Source organism: Centruroides vittatus, unplaced genomic scaffold, assembly GCF_030686945.1.
Source record: "Centruroides vittatus isolate TY-2023 unplaced genomic scaffold, ASM3068694v2 contig_3103, whole genome shotgun sequence".
NCBI classification, from domain to species: domain Eukaryota; kingdom Metazoa; phylum Arthropoda; class Arachnida; order Scorpiones; family Buthidae; genus Centruroides; species Centruroides vittatus.
Genome location: NW_027121999.1, coordinates 337329 through 354605, shown reverse-complemented (window position 1 = coordinate 354605; position 17277 = coordinate 337329). Strand labels below are relative to the sequence as shown.

At 32.3% G+C, this 17277-nt stretch overlaps 1 protein-coding gene across 2 annotated transcripts; it reads right to left on the bottom strand.

The window, feature by feature from the left end:
* Positions 1 to 2591: 2591 nt before the first annotated feature.
* Positions 2592 to 13285, bottom strand: CNPYb (protein canopy b). 2 transcript variants are annotated; one of them, XM_067267870.1, is made up of 6 exons: positions 13032 to 13283; positions 12311 to 12434; positions 6304 to 6438; positions 6141 to 6225; positions 5960 to 6077; positions 2592 to 3096 (listed from the first exon to the last, which is right to left on the bottom strand). In XM_067267870.1, exons 1-6 carry the CDS (start codon positions 13141 to 13143, stop codon positions 2930 to 2932), a joined length of 741 nt encoding a protein of 246 aa, XP_067123971.1. In that variant the 5' UTR covers positions 13144 to 13283; the 3' UTR covers positions 2592 to 2929. The 2 variants fall into 2 exon arrangements, with proteins under 2 accessions (XP_067123971.1, XP_067123972.1); XM_067267871.1 differs by lacking the exon at positions 6304 to 6438 and having other exon boundaries at positions 13032 to 13285.
* Between the last annotated feature and the right edge of the window lie 3992 nt (positions 13286 to 17277).

The following is a 17277-nucleotide window of genomic DNA, read 5'->3' as shown; positions in this document are numbered from 1 at the left end:
GATGGGAAAATTTTGGAAAAAATAGAAAGTATAAAGAGGGGAGCAAAATGTTCTGGCAATTAATAAAGAATCTCAGAACCAATGGGAAAACTAGAGGAATAAAAGAATGAAATTATAACAGAAGAAAAAGATATTCTAAAGGTATGGAGCAACTACTTTGAACAGCTACTGAATGAAGGAGTGACAGATTTAGCCAAACAAGAGAAAAAGTACTGAAATTTTGGAAGTATCGGATCATATCTCGGTTTTAGAAGTGATAGGCCATCAAAAACATCAAATGTGGAAAGGCCACCACTGTGGATGATATCAGACCAGGGATGCTAAAGTATGGGAGATAACAGTACTACAATGGTTACATCACAGTATTCAAAGATGTTGGTCTGAAGGGAAGGTTTCAGAGGATTAGGAAAGAGCTTTTAGTTACACCAATTCTTAAAAAGGAAGTAAAACAGAATGATATAATTATAGAGAAATCCACTCCTCAGTGTACCAGCTAAAATTTATGCCAGCATTTTTGAAAAAAGGATCAGATGAAATTGACTTAGGAGAAGAACAGAAAGGCTTTAGACCAAATAGAGATGACAAGATCAAATATTTACACTAAGGCAATTGACAGAGAAAGCATGAAAGCATGGGAATATAACAAAAAAGTATACTCGGGATTCATTGATTTGGAGAAGGCATTTGAAAGAGTACCTAGAGGATTACTTTTTGAAGTTCTTAAGAAATAGGGTATCAAGGATGTTCTACTAGGGAATCCAAAGTTTGTATAGGAACTGCAAATCAGCTGTAAGAAGGTCAAATAGGTGACTGGTTCCAAGTAAAACTAGGGATGAGGCAAGGATGAGCATTGTCCCCTTTATTATTCATAATTTTCATGGATAATTTAATAAAAGGATCAAAACTATTGACAAACTTCAGTTTGGGAAATATAAAAATTGGTTCTTTACTCTGTACAGATATTGTCCTACTAAGCAATAAACCTGAGGACCTCCAGCAATCTTTAAATAATTTAGAGCAGTGATTCTTAACCTGGGATGCGTGCACCCTCGGGGTGTGAGAGAAATTTCAAAAATTTAAAAAAAAAAAAAAAAAAAGAACTAGGCGACCCTGTTTGCTACAAACCGTGGTACCCAGCAACATGGAACCCCACTTCTACACTCTATTCTGCCGTCTCTCGGCACATCGCACTTGTCAGTCATCAGTACATGCAGTACAGAAACTAGTTCAGACGTGTTCACATTCCTTGAATAAGAACGTAAATGAGGTTTGTAACAATATTTACAGGTAACCCCCGTATAACACGGCACTTCTATAGCATGGATTTGGCTTGAGCATGGTTTGAGAATTGGGAACATTCCCGTATAATATGGTGCTTTTATAGCATGGATTCACTCTAACACAGTTCGAGAATTGGATAAAACCCTCATGCAACAAATATACACACATTTTTAAGGGGGTGCAAGAGCTTATTTTCAGATTCAAGGGGGTGCTGACCACTAAAAAGTTAAAGCAATAGATCAATTGGCTCCCTGCCTGACTTGCCTTGCTTGATCAAATATATCTGGAACAACAGAGAAAGAAGTCATAAGACAAAACTAGCTGCATACAACACAGTTTTTAATCCTATAACAACATATGGTTATGACAGTTGGGTGAGAAATAAGGGAATTGACCAAAGATTAGAAGCAGCAGAAATGAGAGTTTTTAGAAAAATTAGTGGTGTTAATAGATGGATACAGTGACAAAATCATATTAAAAATGAAGACATGAGGAAAAACCTTAAGATGACAAATATTCAGTTGAGAGTAAGTGAGGCTAATCTGAGATGGTTTGGCCATTTGGAAAGAATGGAAGAAGACCAACTGGCCAAACACATATTTGAAGGTACAATCAAAGAGAACAAACCAAAGGGGTGACCTAGACGAAGGTGGATTGATAATGTTAAGTAGGCTTTAGAGAAAAGGAATTTAACTTTAAAATCCAGGCTAAAAACTTGTCTGTTTATAGGAGAGTTTGGAAAAAGTAGTGGATGGCAGTATAAAAGTTTGATTTTTTTCACCATGTTGACCTGTACACCCTTGGGTATCAGCAGGGAATGGATGATGATGATGTTTTAGGTATGCTAATTTTGGTAACTTTAAATGACTTGATGATAATATCCACAATTACAATAAGCAGTTTCCACTGTACATAAAATTAAATACAGTGGAACCTCGCGTAATGAGTAAGAAAGATGAAATTGAGGATGGCAGATAAGTTTTTAGGTTTCGCTCCGTTATCAATAAGAAACCAAACATATAGCAAATTCTCCAGACAAAAAGATTATCTTATCTGAAATCCAACATTAATATTCAGAACTGTAACTGTAAACTAAAATCAAATTCTATAGAGTTTATTCAATATTTTTTTAATAAAAATGATAAAAGTAAGTGTAATTTGAAAATTTGCAATGTCCTTTTCCAGATGTTGGATTTAATTTGTTTTACTTTAATGACATGCATAAGAATGGAAAATAAAAGAAAGAATTGTTTCAATAAATCTATGTGAAATTTATTTATAAAGACTAGAACTGAAAAGAAACTAGAACATCATCATAAAAAAGTTTATATTCTAGTCTTCTTTAAATGCCAAAGGAAATGTCTCATTCAATTTTGTTGCTCATTTTTTTAATAAGATACAAAAGCTATTAATAATACAGAAATCTTAAATATTTTTCCACATAAATCAATTTCACGACATAACGACTAAAGATAAAAAAATATTCGTTTTAAAAATTTAGTTTGGTATCAAAATGGAATGCCAAAATACTACTATTCTTTTCCTGATTTTTCGATTTACTAAATAAAAATAGAAAACCGTTCAAAACTGTTTATAATGCCTGAAGTTATCGACACAATTCATTTGTTCAGTTACCATTTTAAAGATATTACAATTCATCTTTGTCGCCCTTTACGTCTTTATCTTTCGCTTTGGATTTTTCTGGCTCTCTATTTTCTGAGCCGTCTTTCGATTTCGACTCGCTTTTCTTTCGGCTCTCTTTTGATGTCTTTTTCTTTTCTTTCTTCTCTAATTTAAGGTCTTCATCTAAACAACCTGAGTAAAATTAAAACAACATATTTAACTAATAAAAAAAAGTATATTATTATTTATTAATTACTTCTAAATTACTCACTAATGCTATTTTGATAATATCTAGAAGAGATAACAGATTTATAACTGGAATTTTTTCTGTATCACACAAGAACGTGGCAATCACAAACTATATAAAGTACTTTTAGTATATACCAAATTAGAAGACAATAACATTAACAAAAGTACAATAGTTGCTGTAATCTGACATATATTGGACAGGTGAGTGTCAAATTACTGGATTTTGTATGTATTGTACAGTAAAAAAATAATATATTGAAAAACTTGTTTTCAAACTACTAAATTTATTTTAATTTTGTAAAAAATGAAATGCTACTCCAACTGGGTAATTTACAAGAACTGCTCAAAATGGCCTTTGCAGATGGGGACTCCTACTTGGATACAACAAACCAAACATTCACGTACGCTAGCTAACAAGTACTTGAAAAACACTCGACATTTCAAATAAAAAGCTTTGATTTGTATGCATTGGTAACACAAGTGCTGAAAACAGTGGTATCTTTTTTGGTGGGAGGTTTAAAATTGGTTTACAATAAGACTTTTTGGCTGGCGTATATTGAAAAAACTTTATGAAGGATTTTAGGCTCGTTTTTGACCCTACTATCCCTAAAATATTGACAATGTATATAATTTTTTAGATTATTTATGCTAATATAATACTTTACCTACAAATGCATATCATTAATTTATCCATAGTTTAGTATCTTTACTTGAGGTTGAATCATACTGAAATAATTTCTGAAAGTCTTGTTTTGATTTGCTGATGAAGAGGAGGTGAAGTAAGTTAGTGCTTGCATGACATTCTATTTCAGAATTTTACTTTTGCCAAATGGTTTCATTGATTCTTCATGTATCATTGTATCTTTTCTCATTGTAATTTGCTAAAATTTCCAATTTTAGAAATAAACCTTAAAAATTTAATAACACATTTAAACAGATAGGTGTAGGATGTACAATCTAATAATTAGGTTTACATCCCAAAATTATTATAAGGTGATAGAGTGACTATAAAGTCATTTTAGAAGCTTGATCTCTGGGGGAGAAAGGACTCTAAGAAGAAAGATGGCTGACATCTATGCTCACAAAAGCATCCAAGAATTAAGCTGGGAGAACAAAATGATTAAACATTCACAAACGAGATGCAAAGAAATCTCTAAGTAACTAACAGGAAGCTGAGAAGAACAGTTTGAGTTGGTAAACATGCTTGCAAAATGTGATGACAGTTAACAATGCTTCCAAAAAAATTCAATTAAGACGTATGTTAATTTAATAGTTTTTACTACTAAACTTAAGTAACAACTAACTTCTTAACAGTCTAAATTTCTGGAAAAGTTAAACTTTAACTATTGCCACATAACATATAAATACAAAATAATTGCATCAAATTCATTTCAAGTAAACCCTCACTAACCTGGAGTAATAGTGGGTGAAGGCTGTCCAAGTCAGTGGGGGTGTTTTCTCCAATGAAGTGAAAATGAGAAGGTGGATATTGATTACAATGATTTATTACAATCAGCTCTACACAGAGATTTTACTAAGCTTATAGTTAGTTATACTGCCAAATTTATTATGTAAAATGAGCTCAAAAAACTTCATGACAGTAAAGTAAACTTCAATGTGCAGTCGTCAGTAACTTATTGACTAAGTAATATAATGCACGGTGTTGCAAAGACTTCTAAATATTGGAATATTACAGTATAATTTTTCAACAAAATTTGTCTGGGTTATGTAAAGTCCAAATTAGTGGGGGTTTACTGTATAATTAATATTCTATTTATGTGCTAAACAATTAAAAGTTCAACAATCTTCAAACAATATTCCACAAGACTAATGAATTTTATTTTAATACTAGCTGACCCGGCCACATGTTGTTGTGGCTCAAAATGTATCTATTATAAATGTATAACACTTCCCCCGTGGGGGGAATTTCAAAAAATCCCTTCTTAGTGTACATTCTCTTGACGTACCCTATTAAAACGCAATCAAAAAAGCATCTAAAATAGTATAATAAAAGCCAAGTTCTTCACGGTAAGCCTTAATCCTGTCACTTTTCCCGCTGGGGAATATCGAAAAATCCCTTTTTAGTGTATATTCTGTTGACGTAACCTATTAAAACGCAATTAAAAACGCAAAAAACCACATGTAAAATAGTATAATAGAAGCCAAGTTCTTCACGGTAAGCCTTAATCCCGTCCATCTCACCCCACTGGGGGGAATTTCGACATGTATATTATATAAAAACACGTGCGTATTCGAATGCAACAGTTGTGTCAAAATTTCAAAGGAATCGGTAGGAACAAATGAACGTTATATTTTATTTATATAGATAGATAGAAAATGATCTGCTTCAGTCCATTCTCACAGAAAAGCAGAATGCCTCACAGAAAAGCAAACTTAGGTCATCGGAAGTTAGCGCCATCTGTTGGACATAAAAGCCTTAATTCATATATAAATATATTTTTGAAAGGGGGGAAATGGTGTAGGGGTATGAAAAATAGATAGTAGCCGATTCTCAGACCTACTGAATATGCATATAAAATTTGGTACAAATAGGTAAAGACGTTTCAGAGGAGTACGGTAACAAAAATTGTGACACGAGAATTTTATATATAAGACTGTATTACCAAAGTATTTTTGTCTTTTCTAACATTGGACGCTTTATCAGTAAATTTTAAATTACATTTAGTTACTGATGAAACCTCCAATGTTAGAGAAAGTAAAAAAATTCTTTGATAATACAAAAATAAAATTAAATTAAACAGCATTTTATATTGTTAACATCACAAAAATCTATTCTATACTATACCATCGTCTCCTTTCCTAAGAGCACGGTCAATACAAAGGAATTGTCTTAATGGAATCTCTTGATGGTTATAGTACCAATCTTCTATTGTCTCTTCGTGCATTTCTATTAAATTCTCACACTAGACAAAGATTAAATGATTAAATACTTTGAAAATTATTAATGGCAGAATTAATATATTTACCTGTGTTTTAAGATTTGTAACTTCTGCAGATGGTTTGTCCCATAAATCGTATGGTATTCCCAAATCTACCTTCACACCTTTATCCCTGTCAATTAATTAAATATTTAAATATCATCCAATGCATAATTATATATCTTAATATAATTCTCAATGACATACATACACGAGATCGTGTAATACTTTAAACGTTGTACTCATTCCCTTTGCAAATCGTGTACTGTCTTTCCTCTCTTTGTGAATGTTATAGTCCAGTAACCTGTCGCATATTCCTTCTAAAGATTCTAGGAGCCGCAATTCTCTGCAAAGAGATAATCGATGCTTCATCTTTAACTGTTGTAAAGCTTTTTTTACAGTGTGATAAAGCAAATTGTTACATGTTAAGTCAGGATTTTGTTTTTGATTTTGCCTTTTTTTTCAGATCATCTTGGTGCCTACCAAGATGATCTGAAAAAGGTCCTGTCAGGTAATATATGCACATTGTTTGATAAAATTAAAAGTATTCAACTAAAATAGATTAATCTGATAATATAAAGTACATTCTCTATTACCTAATTCAAGATAATGAAACAAATCTAAAATATTTATCTATTATATTCATTAATATTAATGAATATAAAGCACATTACTGAACAGTAATATTCCATTATATATGTTTTAAGACTGAATCTGTAAAGAGTAGTTTACGCAATATGATTACTGGCGACATTTCTGGTGAGAGCCTTACCAACGACGACCTTCAAGAACTGGTAGAACAAGAAATTCATGTAGAACTGGAAAATAGAGATTCTGAAAACAAAGAACCCAAAAAATTTCTCTACAGTTTTCCTTAGTAAAAGTTTGGTAATGATTACCAAAATCATTGATCAAATTGTAGCAAATGATCCAGATTTTTGAAAGGAGTGCAAAAGCAAGACGAGGTGTTTTGGATGCGATCTTCTGCTACCAATATTTGCTTAATGAAAGAAAAAAGCAACAAATAAAACTTCACAACTTTATTGCAAAAAAAAAAAAAAAAAAAAAAAAAAAAAACAGAAATTTCAGAAAGTCAGGACCTTCGTCACTAAAAATGAATTTTACCATTTCTGTGTGCATATGTTTTTGTTATTTAACATATGTTATTATACAAATTAATATAAAAAAAACTTAAGATTAAAGTAAAATTTATTTATTTTTGGTCACATGTTTCCCTATCCCTATTTACTCTATGTTAAAATGACCTCATCTAACGCTGTTTTGTTTAGCCCTTCGTCATCTAGGAACGCATCCCCTGTGTTAAGCAGGGTCTTACTGTATTTACATTTATATAAAATCAAGCATTATTCTACACTAATAAATCATGCCTTGATTGATACAAATATTAAATAAAATATATCAATTCACTGATTCAATTCACTATAAGCTTAAATTCTCAACTGTACTGTTTAGAAAAGATTAATTATATTGTACAGAATACAGTTAGCTTACAATAGTGCATTTCACATTTATGTGTAATTTTATATTGGTATCAAATCATTCCTATTCTTTTCAATGAAAAGATATTTCATTTATTTGTCTAAATTCATTATGGAAATTCTGGTCTCTCTGGTCTCATATCATCCACACCAGAGGCCTTTCCACATTTGATGTTTCTGATGGCCTTATCCACTTCTAAAACTGAGATAGGATCCGACACTATCAAAATTTCTAGAACACATTCTTCCATCCCTCTTTTCACATTTCTAGAATTACAAGTTGCTCAGCTTTCCTTGCAACATTTAAAATTTGTGGCACCATCTGTTATCATATCTTATTAAAAAACACTTTTTATATTTTAAACTATTATGAAACAGCAAAAAGCTTAATAATTTTGAGGGTAGGGATGGGTTTTATAAAAAATTGGAGATGCTAATAACAAATAAAATCGTCATTAAGTCCGACCCTGTTGGAGATACACACGACCCCCATTATCTCCCCACCCTCTTGACCTTTAACCACCAAAATTTAATGGCATCGATCTCCTTAATAACCAAACCTTTCCAGAAATTTCAGAAGTTTTTGACAAATAGCATAGGAGTTATTAAGCTTCAAAGAGGATGAACAAAATTCATGCCCCCCCACACTAATATTAATACTTACAGAAATTACCCCAAAATTCTTTTTGCAGTATTTTTTGACATTTCAAGATGTCGTAAGTCCAAAAATGTAAAAATCTGGGGGGGGGTCATTTTTGTCGGATCACCATGATTTGTCAGATTACTTTCCCTCTGTTAAAATAGCCGGAAAAGTAAAAATATATAGGTATACCAGCAGTGGTGATATTCGAGATAGTTAACAAAGGGTTCGCTAGCAGAAAATTTTTCCCTGACAATCACCGACAAACGAAATGGAAGTTTTGGCTAGAAATAAATACAATACCTTTTCTTGTAATATATCTAATAATCAGTGGCATATTTGGAACGTAAGGGGCCCTGGGCGAACACCAGGTAACAATAGTATATTTGTGCTGTCAACCTGTTTTTTTTTTTTTTTTTAAGGCAGAGAAATTTTTCACTCCGAATGGCACTGCTGATAATAGACAGATGTCATCATCTCTCAAAATACAATATCCTTTTTATTTCGCTGTCCATAGCCTGACACGTCTTCCACAGCCATCTTGTATTATCTCGCGCGCGTGAGATTGTGGGATCTCTCTTATGACTGGATCTAGTTTCAAGAACTCTCTTGAATTGCTCGTGATTAAACCTCGTTTCGGTTGAGAGAGATCGCACCAAGACATAGTCCCCGACCTTGCTCACAATCTAGATTGAAATGCTTGGTGCAAACGGGGTATAAGGTACTAGTTTAGTAGTATTACAGAGTATAATATGTATATTTTAATATATTTAAAAAAAAAAACAAAACCACTGAGAAATGTTCCGTGTGTTTAACAAGGTTCGGAAAACTGAAAATTTTAACAACGGGTTCGGCCGAACCTGTGCAAACCCGCTGAATATCACCACTGCATGTTGAGTAAATTGGTCATTTCGTGTGCAGATTTACAATATCATAAAATAGCTATTAGTTACATAAAGTTATAGTTGTATATAGTTATACTTATTTGTGAGTTATATACAGTTGACGGGACTATCTCTTCAACAGCAACTTGGTATATAGATATAAATACATTCATTGTATAGTTCAAATAGAAAAGGCACATTATGCCTAAAAATTGTTGCATTCCTTTTTGCACATCGTATGCTGGATCTAAAACTTCTCCTGAAGAATTAAAAGTTACATTTCATGAAATCTCATCAAATGAAGCACCGGACAAAAGTGGTTAATTAATATCAATCCAGGATAGAGGGCAGCTTCGGTATCCAAGACTAGCATTAGTGAGAATTAGAATTCTCACAGATTTTTTGACGAGGTACTGACATACACAAATCCTTGCCAGGATGGTTTGAAAGTTATGCTTGTAAAGGTCATTCTTTTACACTTGAAACACTGCTTAGTATGTACTGTGGTATAAGACTGAAGGTGCAATCAAATTCAAATCACAATAATCACATGTGCCATATAATAGCAAAAAAGTTTGTTAGCCCTTTCCTGACCAATTGGACTGGACAATTAAGTCAAACTGTGGAAAAAGTTCTCAGATTGCAGCATAAGCCTATTTCAAAAAAAGTATTAAAAGTCTAATGTTGTCTACTTTATATTTGTAAATTTTTTATAAGAAAGAAGATATGTACATTTCTGTTCCTTGCAAGTTTGTAAAATTCAGTCAAAAACACAGTGTACACTTTATTATGACAGTTTTCAATAAATTAATTTTTCCTTGTAACAAGCTTTTGCTTTTTCGATAAATAATTTTATTTAGAGATGTAAACTGAAGCAATGTTACTTTTACCATAGCAATACTTTTAACTTCAACTTTAAAACAATATATGTTGCTTTTGTTCATATTTTTGTGTACTTCTCCAATATTAATTACAGTAAGTTCTTACCCTGAATATCACCATATTTCCATGCATATTTTTCGCAATTTTTTTTTATAATCTAAAAATGAGTTGCAAAAAATAAGCAAATTTTTTTGAAGTTATATCAGTATTTCTTCTTCTTCTTACAGAGAGTCTTAACTAACAAAAGTAATAATTTTATAACAGATTTAATACACAACATTTAAAAAGTTATCATATATGGTCCAAAAATTAAAATTTTTCATAGTAGACAGGATATACTGTAGGTGATCTGGTTTTGCTGTTTGCATACTTTTTTGAGTAAAAAAAAAAATATTTACATTAAATATTAACCTCTGGTATCTTTAAGAATCGAACAGAGATCATTAAATGGTATTAGTATGGAAAAGTTTGTATTTTCTGTGCCAATAATACTCAGATTTATTATTTCTTCCTAAAAATGTCTTGTGAAAATAAAGGTGTGAAAATAAAGGTGTGAAAAATACTGTATTATTATTATTTTGCTTTCTTTGAAGCATTTCCACACTTTTTTCACGAACTAGGGAACATTGTTTGCAGCAGCTCGTTTCTTAATTGTCAAAAGTTTTCAACCTGCATTAATGAGGAAAATACTTAAATGCAGAGACGTCTCCAAACTCCTCTATAGTCTCCGGGATAATGTACAAATGATAGAATGTCACCAATCGTCAGCGCCACAAGGGGAGAAAATATTTTTTTTTTTTAACTCTTTCCGCCCTGTGGGCACTAAGAGGGCCTCTTTTTAGTAGGCCCATTATGGGTTCGGCCAGGCCCACAATGGGGCGACCGGGTGGTGAGGGACGGGGCCCGACGGATCCGAACAGACCACCCCCCGAAAAATTCCTGGGGATTATTCGACCCGTTCGGATTTGATCCCAGGTCCCCCAGAGCGGTAGGCTGCCACCTTTACCGCTCGGCCATCTGGCCGTCTGGGGAGAAAATATTAACTAGCGTCTATATGCTTGGTCTCATAGAGAGAATCAGCAGACGTCCTTACTAGCGAAGTGATCAAGTGGTTCAAGTTGTTCACCTGGGTTCAATCAAAGGGTCCCAGAGCTGATGTCACCATCCCTGCTACCTGGTCATCTATGTTTTGAATTTGTAAACCATAGTTGAAGTGAAAAGAATTTGTCAGAACATTCAATAACTATGAAATTATAAAACTTGTATTTATATACTAGTTTTGATTACAAACTTTTATTTAATTATAAACTCAAGTGATACTGTGTGAAAAAGACTAAAGTGAATTAAACTAAAACTAAACTGATCTTATATAAATGTAAACTAAGTTTACATTTATATAAGATAAAAATCTATATATATATAAAATTACATGTCCTGACTGATTGATTCATCATCACCCAAAGCAAACCACTGAACAAAGAGGTGAAATTTGGTACACAGTTAAGGTGTCATGAAAATGCACACTGAGAATGGATTTTTGGAAATTTCCCCCGCAGGAGGGAGAGGGAGAGGATTAAGGCTTAACCCGAAGAACGTCTTCTACTGTACTATTTTAGATACAACTTTTTGTTTTTGATAGTAATAACTTAATTTCCAAATGTACAATATTTACCAAATCATCCAAATCGTTTGTCCAAGCAATGCCGGCTCATTTGCTAGTTTATTATAAATGGATATAGTTATTAAATATGCTATTTTATAGGAGAATATTGAGATGGATGAGAGCACCAAATTAAAAAGGTCATCTCTACCGACCTTTAATTTATTAATAAACCCAAGGCTTACTTAATCCTGAGGTTTGAAAGTGGATGAATTACAAAACGATTTACATTTTTTAATATTTCTTCTAAACTTTAGTAGAAATTTTACTAGTTACCATTCTGGTTTAATATATTTTTATCAATATAAAATATAGCATGCTTTATTCCTTGATTATGGTTTTACTTCTTAAAAGAATATCTAAACCAAAAGTTTTAGCGTAGTCCTATTAACCAAAAAATATCATTTTTAATTTTTTAAATAACTATTTTCAATTAAACTTTAGCAAATAATTAGAAGAAAAAACTTACAAATTAGAACATTAAATTCTACACTATTCAATTATTAAAAAAAAAACAATTATTTAATTAAATACCAAAAACAAAAGTTTTTAATTTATCAATTTAATTACCCAAGAATACTTATATAACGATTTAAAACGAAAGTGAAAGTTTGTAACTTCCTTTCCTTTGTATAAGTATTGTTAATACTCACGTATTAGTATATTTAATTTTCTTTTTAGCCTTATCATCCAGGCCGTAACCGATTTCGATAACGTCGTGCGTCTTTCCCGTTTCTTTCAACCTGTTTTCTAATTCCACGACGACATATTTACAGACTGAAAAGTAAAAGATAACTTATCAACTTATTTATTTTGCCCATTAAAATATAAAATAATTCTATCATATCTGTTTTTCAAATAAATTAAGATAATATTTAATTTTACATTAAATGTATTTATTTTGACAAAGATCCGTCAGATATTTTATGTCCATAGTTTCAAATATTGCGATTTATAATGCTTTATTTGAAATTATTAACACACATAACTTGACAATTATAAGTGAATATTTTGATAAAGTATAATAAAATTTTATTAGGAAGTTAATTTTAATGTTTAAACTTTATCACTGTACAGGAAATGCATGATAGAAGTTAATGTTTTGAATTATAAGGTTTGTTTTATGGTAAGATTGGATAGAAGTTACTTTTAGATCATGTATTTACATTATATACAATATATATGTGTGTATGTGTTTAAATGCCTAAGTTATCTTTAGGCATTTAAATATTACCATTATATATATGATACCATTACCATTACATATTACTACATATTACCATTACATATATGTAATGGTAATATGTAGAGAGCCTGCATTTAACAACCATTTATGCTTACTTTCAGAAAGAACTTAAATAATAAAAGTTGTACCTTCACAGCTTGAAGCATATTTCACTCCATATTCTTCTTCTTCAATACTTTCTTCACCAATAACATTTCCAATAAATAAAAAGAAACAACAAACTAACCGACTGATTTCCATTTTTAAGAATTTACAGCATATAAAACTAATTAAACACAAAAGGTATGTTAAATGTTATAAAGTTAACATCTCATCTTGTCAATGTTTACCCTTCTGATTACATTTCCTCTCTCGATACATGTGATAGTCAGTTTGAACGAGAGAATTATAACGTAACGTCCTATTGGCTGGGGTGTACGTATTGTTAAAACCGCCAACCAATAGGATTACGGTTGTTTCGCGTACATCCGGATTAGATATGCCCGCGTTTGTACACGTCACATTAATAATTTAATTATGACGTATGATCGAAATTTAAATAGCAAAATTTAAATCGAACTTTTAATTGGAAATTAAGTTATTAATATTAAATTTATATTTAATTAATTTTATAAAATAAAAATACATCAAAAATCGAATTAGACTGTGTTTAAATATACTGTTTCGTCTAAGCTTAAGTTATTAAAGGTTTTTTTTTTTTTTACTCTCTACTCCTTTCTAAGCACTATAAGGCCTTCTTTTTAGCAAGCCCATTATGGATTCGGCCAGGTCCACAACGGGGCACGATATATCTGGACGGATCACCCGCCGAAAAATTACTGGGGTATTTTCGACCCGTCCGGATTCAATTCCAGACCCCTAGATCTGTAGGTCGCCATCTTAGTCGCAGGTTCCTTCTTGTTTCACAGTCACGTCTGACGTAATGCTCTTCAGTAGTGTTGCAGAGAGATCTGACAACATCACATGGATAGGGACGCGTGGGAACAGACGTCCATGAAGCGTGTGTAAGAGCGGAGTAAGTGTGTCTATGCAGGGCCGGATTTACCAATCCAGGGGCCCTGGGCACAAATTCGGTGGGGGTGCCCCTTTAAGAGTAGGCAAATTTCATGATTTAGAAATATTTACACAAAATACTGTACTTTCAATTAGATTCGAACTAGGAAGTTGTAAATTTCATTTGAAAATAAGGTTATTGTAAACATACATATATTTTATTGTGTAAAACTAATTATTTTAATTTAATTGAAAAATACCTATGTGAAATTTTTTCCCGAAATTTTCCGATGATTCATAGGTTTTTTCCCGGGTTTGGTTTTCTCTGCCTGTTGCCCTCATGATTAGGCCACACTAGGCTGTCGCGGTAATAGAAAAAAAATTATGTTTAAACATAATTTTTTTTTAGTTTTGTGGAGGCCCCTATTTTGTGGGGGCCCTGGGCACAGGCCCCAAATGCCCTTATGTAAATCCGGCCCTGTGTCTATGGTTCTGTATCTTGCAAGGTTTTAAGTACTTTATAAATCGCTTATAAACATAAAGCAAACCACTTGAAACAAGCATAACGACTGTTTCACATGCTGAGAAAGCGACAAAATTTAGTAAAACCAATTTGCTTATCCGTCGGCATACTAATCACTATTAAATCTTCTCATATGTTTCATTGATGCAAGTGATATTGAATTGCCTCCAGTACTATACTCATGCCGTCATATATCCTTGTCAAATGATCGAAAGACGCAATTGGTATAGAAGATTATTAATTGCAACTAGGGTTTCTCACTTTCCATGTCCCGGGATTCCGGGATAAAAGTGAACTGTTTCCCGGGAAATCCCGGGATAAAATTAATTATTTTTAAGATATACGAAATATCTTGAAATCAAATGATATAATTATTTTTTATTTTAATACGTTCTGGAGCCTCCAAATCATATGAATAATGCTGTGTAAGATATATATTAAAAGTTACATTTGAAGTACGTAGAAATGTTCACAAATAGAAAAAAATTATTAAAGTTTGCTGGAAACTGCATACAACAAAAATGCTTTGAATTGAGTTGAAAATTTAAAGAATAAAATAAACTTAGATCAAACTTCTAAGTTAGAAGGTAATTTTCAATATTTAAATAAAACATAATACAAAATATTATTGTAAATTTTTATAATAAGATTTTAAAAAGCAAAGATGGTCAATATTCCGATCAGTCAATCTGATTCTTATTTTAGTAATGAAAAGTCTTGCTACCGAGAATGCCATTTCCGATTCAATTGATGTGAGGGGAATCGTGTTTAATGCATTTAAGACAAGACAGACATTATGTGTTTTTTAACCCGTAGCCTGGAAGATTTCTAATTCGTTTTCGAGATTGTAGTACTTCTTTTACTTTCTAGTATTCTTGATTTGTCTTCCTCGGCTGCGGCTGCTTTAATAGCGGCATTGAGCTTATATCCTGATAATTCGGTAGTTCATTTGGCTTTAATAATCAGGTTTATGAAGAAAAACGTTATACTTGCATACTTCGTACTCGTCTGTATCCTTGCCCAATTTGCACAACCTGGCATTACGCAATTATTGAAGCTACTGAGCATGGTTAAAAGTTAAGACAGCCTCAGTGCAATTATTCCATATATTACAGGTTCTGACAAGTAAAGAATTTTCAGAGTTCTGTCACAAATAGGCTACGTATTGATTATTGACAATCTGTGACATGTCATAACGAGAAAAATTTAAAAAAAGCTAATAAGTAGGTTTAAAATTAATAAATACAAATGTTTGTTATACTGGTGAAGTTTATTATTACAGGAGAGGAAATATTAGTCAAAAGTCAAAACAAAATATCTATTTTCGAGTGAAATTTTCAGGTTAAAATTACACAGTAATCTGCGTGAACAATACTAAGAGATTTTTTAAAATGGGATTTCGATTTGAATCGATAGGATTTTGCAACCAAACACACGTACGATCTGCCAAGAGGGTGGGAGAACTTTTAATAGGGAAATAAATCCTATTTAAGTGTTAGGCACACGAAAAGTCCGTAGTAAGCGCAAACCCACGAGCAACTACAAGCATTCATCTCGGCCACAGGTGGCGGAATTTTTCGTGAATGTTTCAGAAATATCGGACCCCGATCCTTAGCACTCGACCATCCCCGCGAGAGGACCTGGCCAAACCCACTATGAGCATGGAAAAGATGCCTGCAGGTGTGAAAAGTAAAAACATAATCATATATCAAAGAAAAACAATGTCTCTTTTATAGTCAAATGTATTTGTTTACAATATAGTGTTATCAGATCAAATGTACTGTATGTGGCTGTGATATAGGTTTCAGGATACGGCTAAATTATTTTATGTGTAATAAATCGTTGCAAAGTACACAAATAAACGACAACAATCTGATAATTTGAGAAATTATTCGGTAGAATTATAAAATTTACGTCAAATTTAAGCTCAACATGGTCTAATTGCATAAAACCACTGAATACCGGTGGAGTTAATCTACCGGTATTCCAATACAGTTAATCGGGGTCTCTTGCCCATAAGGTTTCTATACCTCGGCTTCATTTTCATCTATCTAACTACTTTCTTGAGATTAAGGAAGGACAAACAAAGAGACAGACGAGGGTAGAAATTTATGTCTACAATTTTTTCAAATTGCAACCCAATAAGTATTCTTCAGTAACCGAGTGGATAAAACCAGAGAACACCACTAGTCGGTTGTGAGTTCGCGCCTGACCAAGCTGCTTTCGTGTTTTCTAAGTTTTCTTCACTTGTCTACCACCTAGAAAATCCTCTTGCATCGCCTTATTCCATCCGAGGAGTTACATAGATGAAAGTTAAGATCAGATACGGAAAGCTTAGTGGAAAGAAGCCCCACTAAAGTAGGCGGCAAGTCCTTGTTTAACTATATATAAACTTCCGGTTTGGACCACAAATCACGTTATTTCAATTCAAAAGCTTTCTCCAGAACAGATTCGATAGATGACCGATATTGTTAACACGAAAAGTGTGATGACTACTAGAATTGTGACGAAAATTTACAGCCCGGCATTGTGACGATGTCATAATAAATAATTGCTCGGTTTATGTATAATTCCTTTTTCTTCTATTATTAATTTTACCGTAGATTTCATACTAAGGTTAGGAAATAGAATGACGTTATTCGGAAAATTATTCTTTAAAACCGTCGTCCTTAATCAGTGTTTTACGAACCTTTCTCGAGCGTTCCACGAAAAAAAAATATTTTAAAGTTTTTATTGTAAATTTATTCCAATGTACTAGAACATTTTCATATTCGTAGACAATTCCATGTTCCTATTTTATTACTTTATTGCTTCATTGTTTCCTGAGAATAGTAAACGTGGAATTGTTTATAAAGTTT

Coding starts and splice junctions, on each gene's coding strand:
- CNPYb (XM_067267870.1), bottom strand. CDS start 13,143: ATGGAAATCAGTCGGTTAGTTTGTTGTTTCTTTTTATTTATTGGAAAT. Junction 12,435..13,031: donor ATATGCTTCAAGCTGTGAAG/GTACAACTTTTA, acceptor TTTACTTTTCAG/TCTGTAAATATGTCGTCGTG. Junction 3,097..5,959: donor TCTTAGGAAAGGAGACGATG/GTATAGTATAGA, acceptor AATTTTACTCAG/GTTGTTTAGATGAAGACCTT.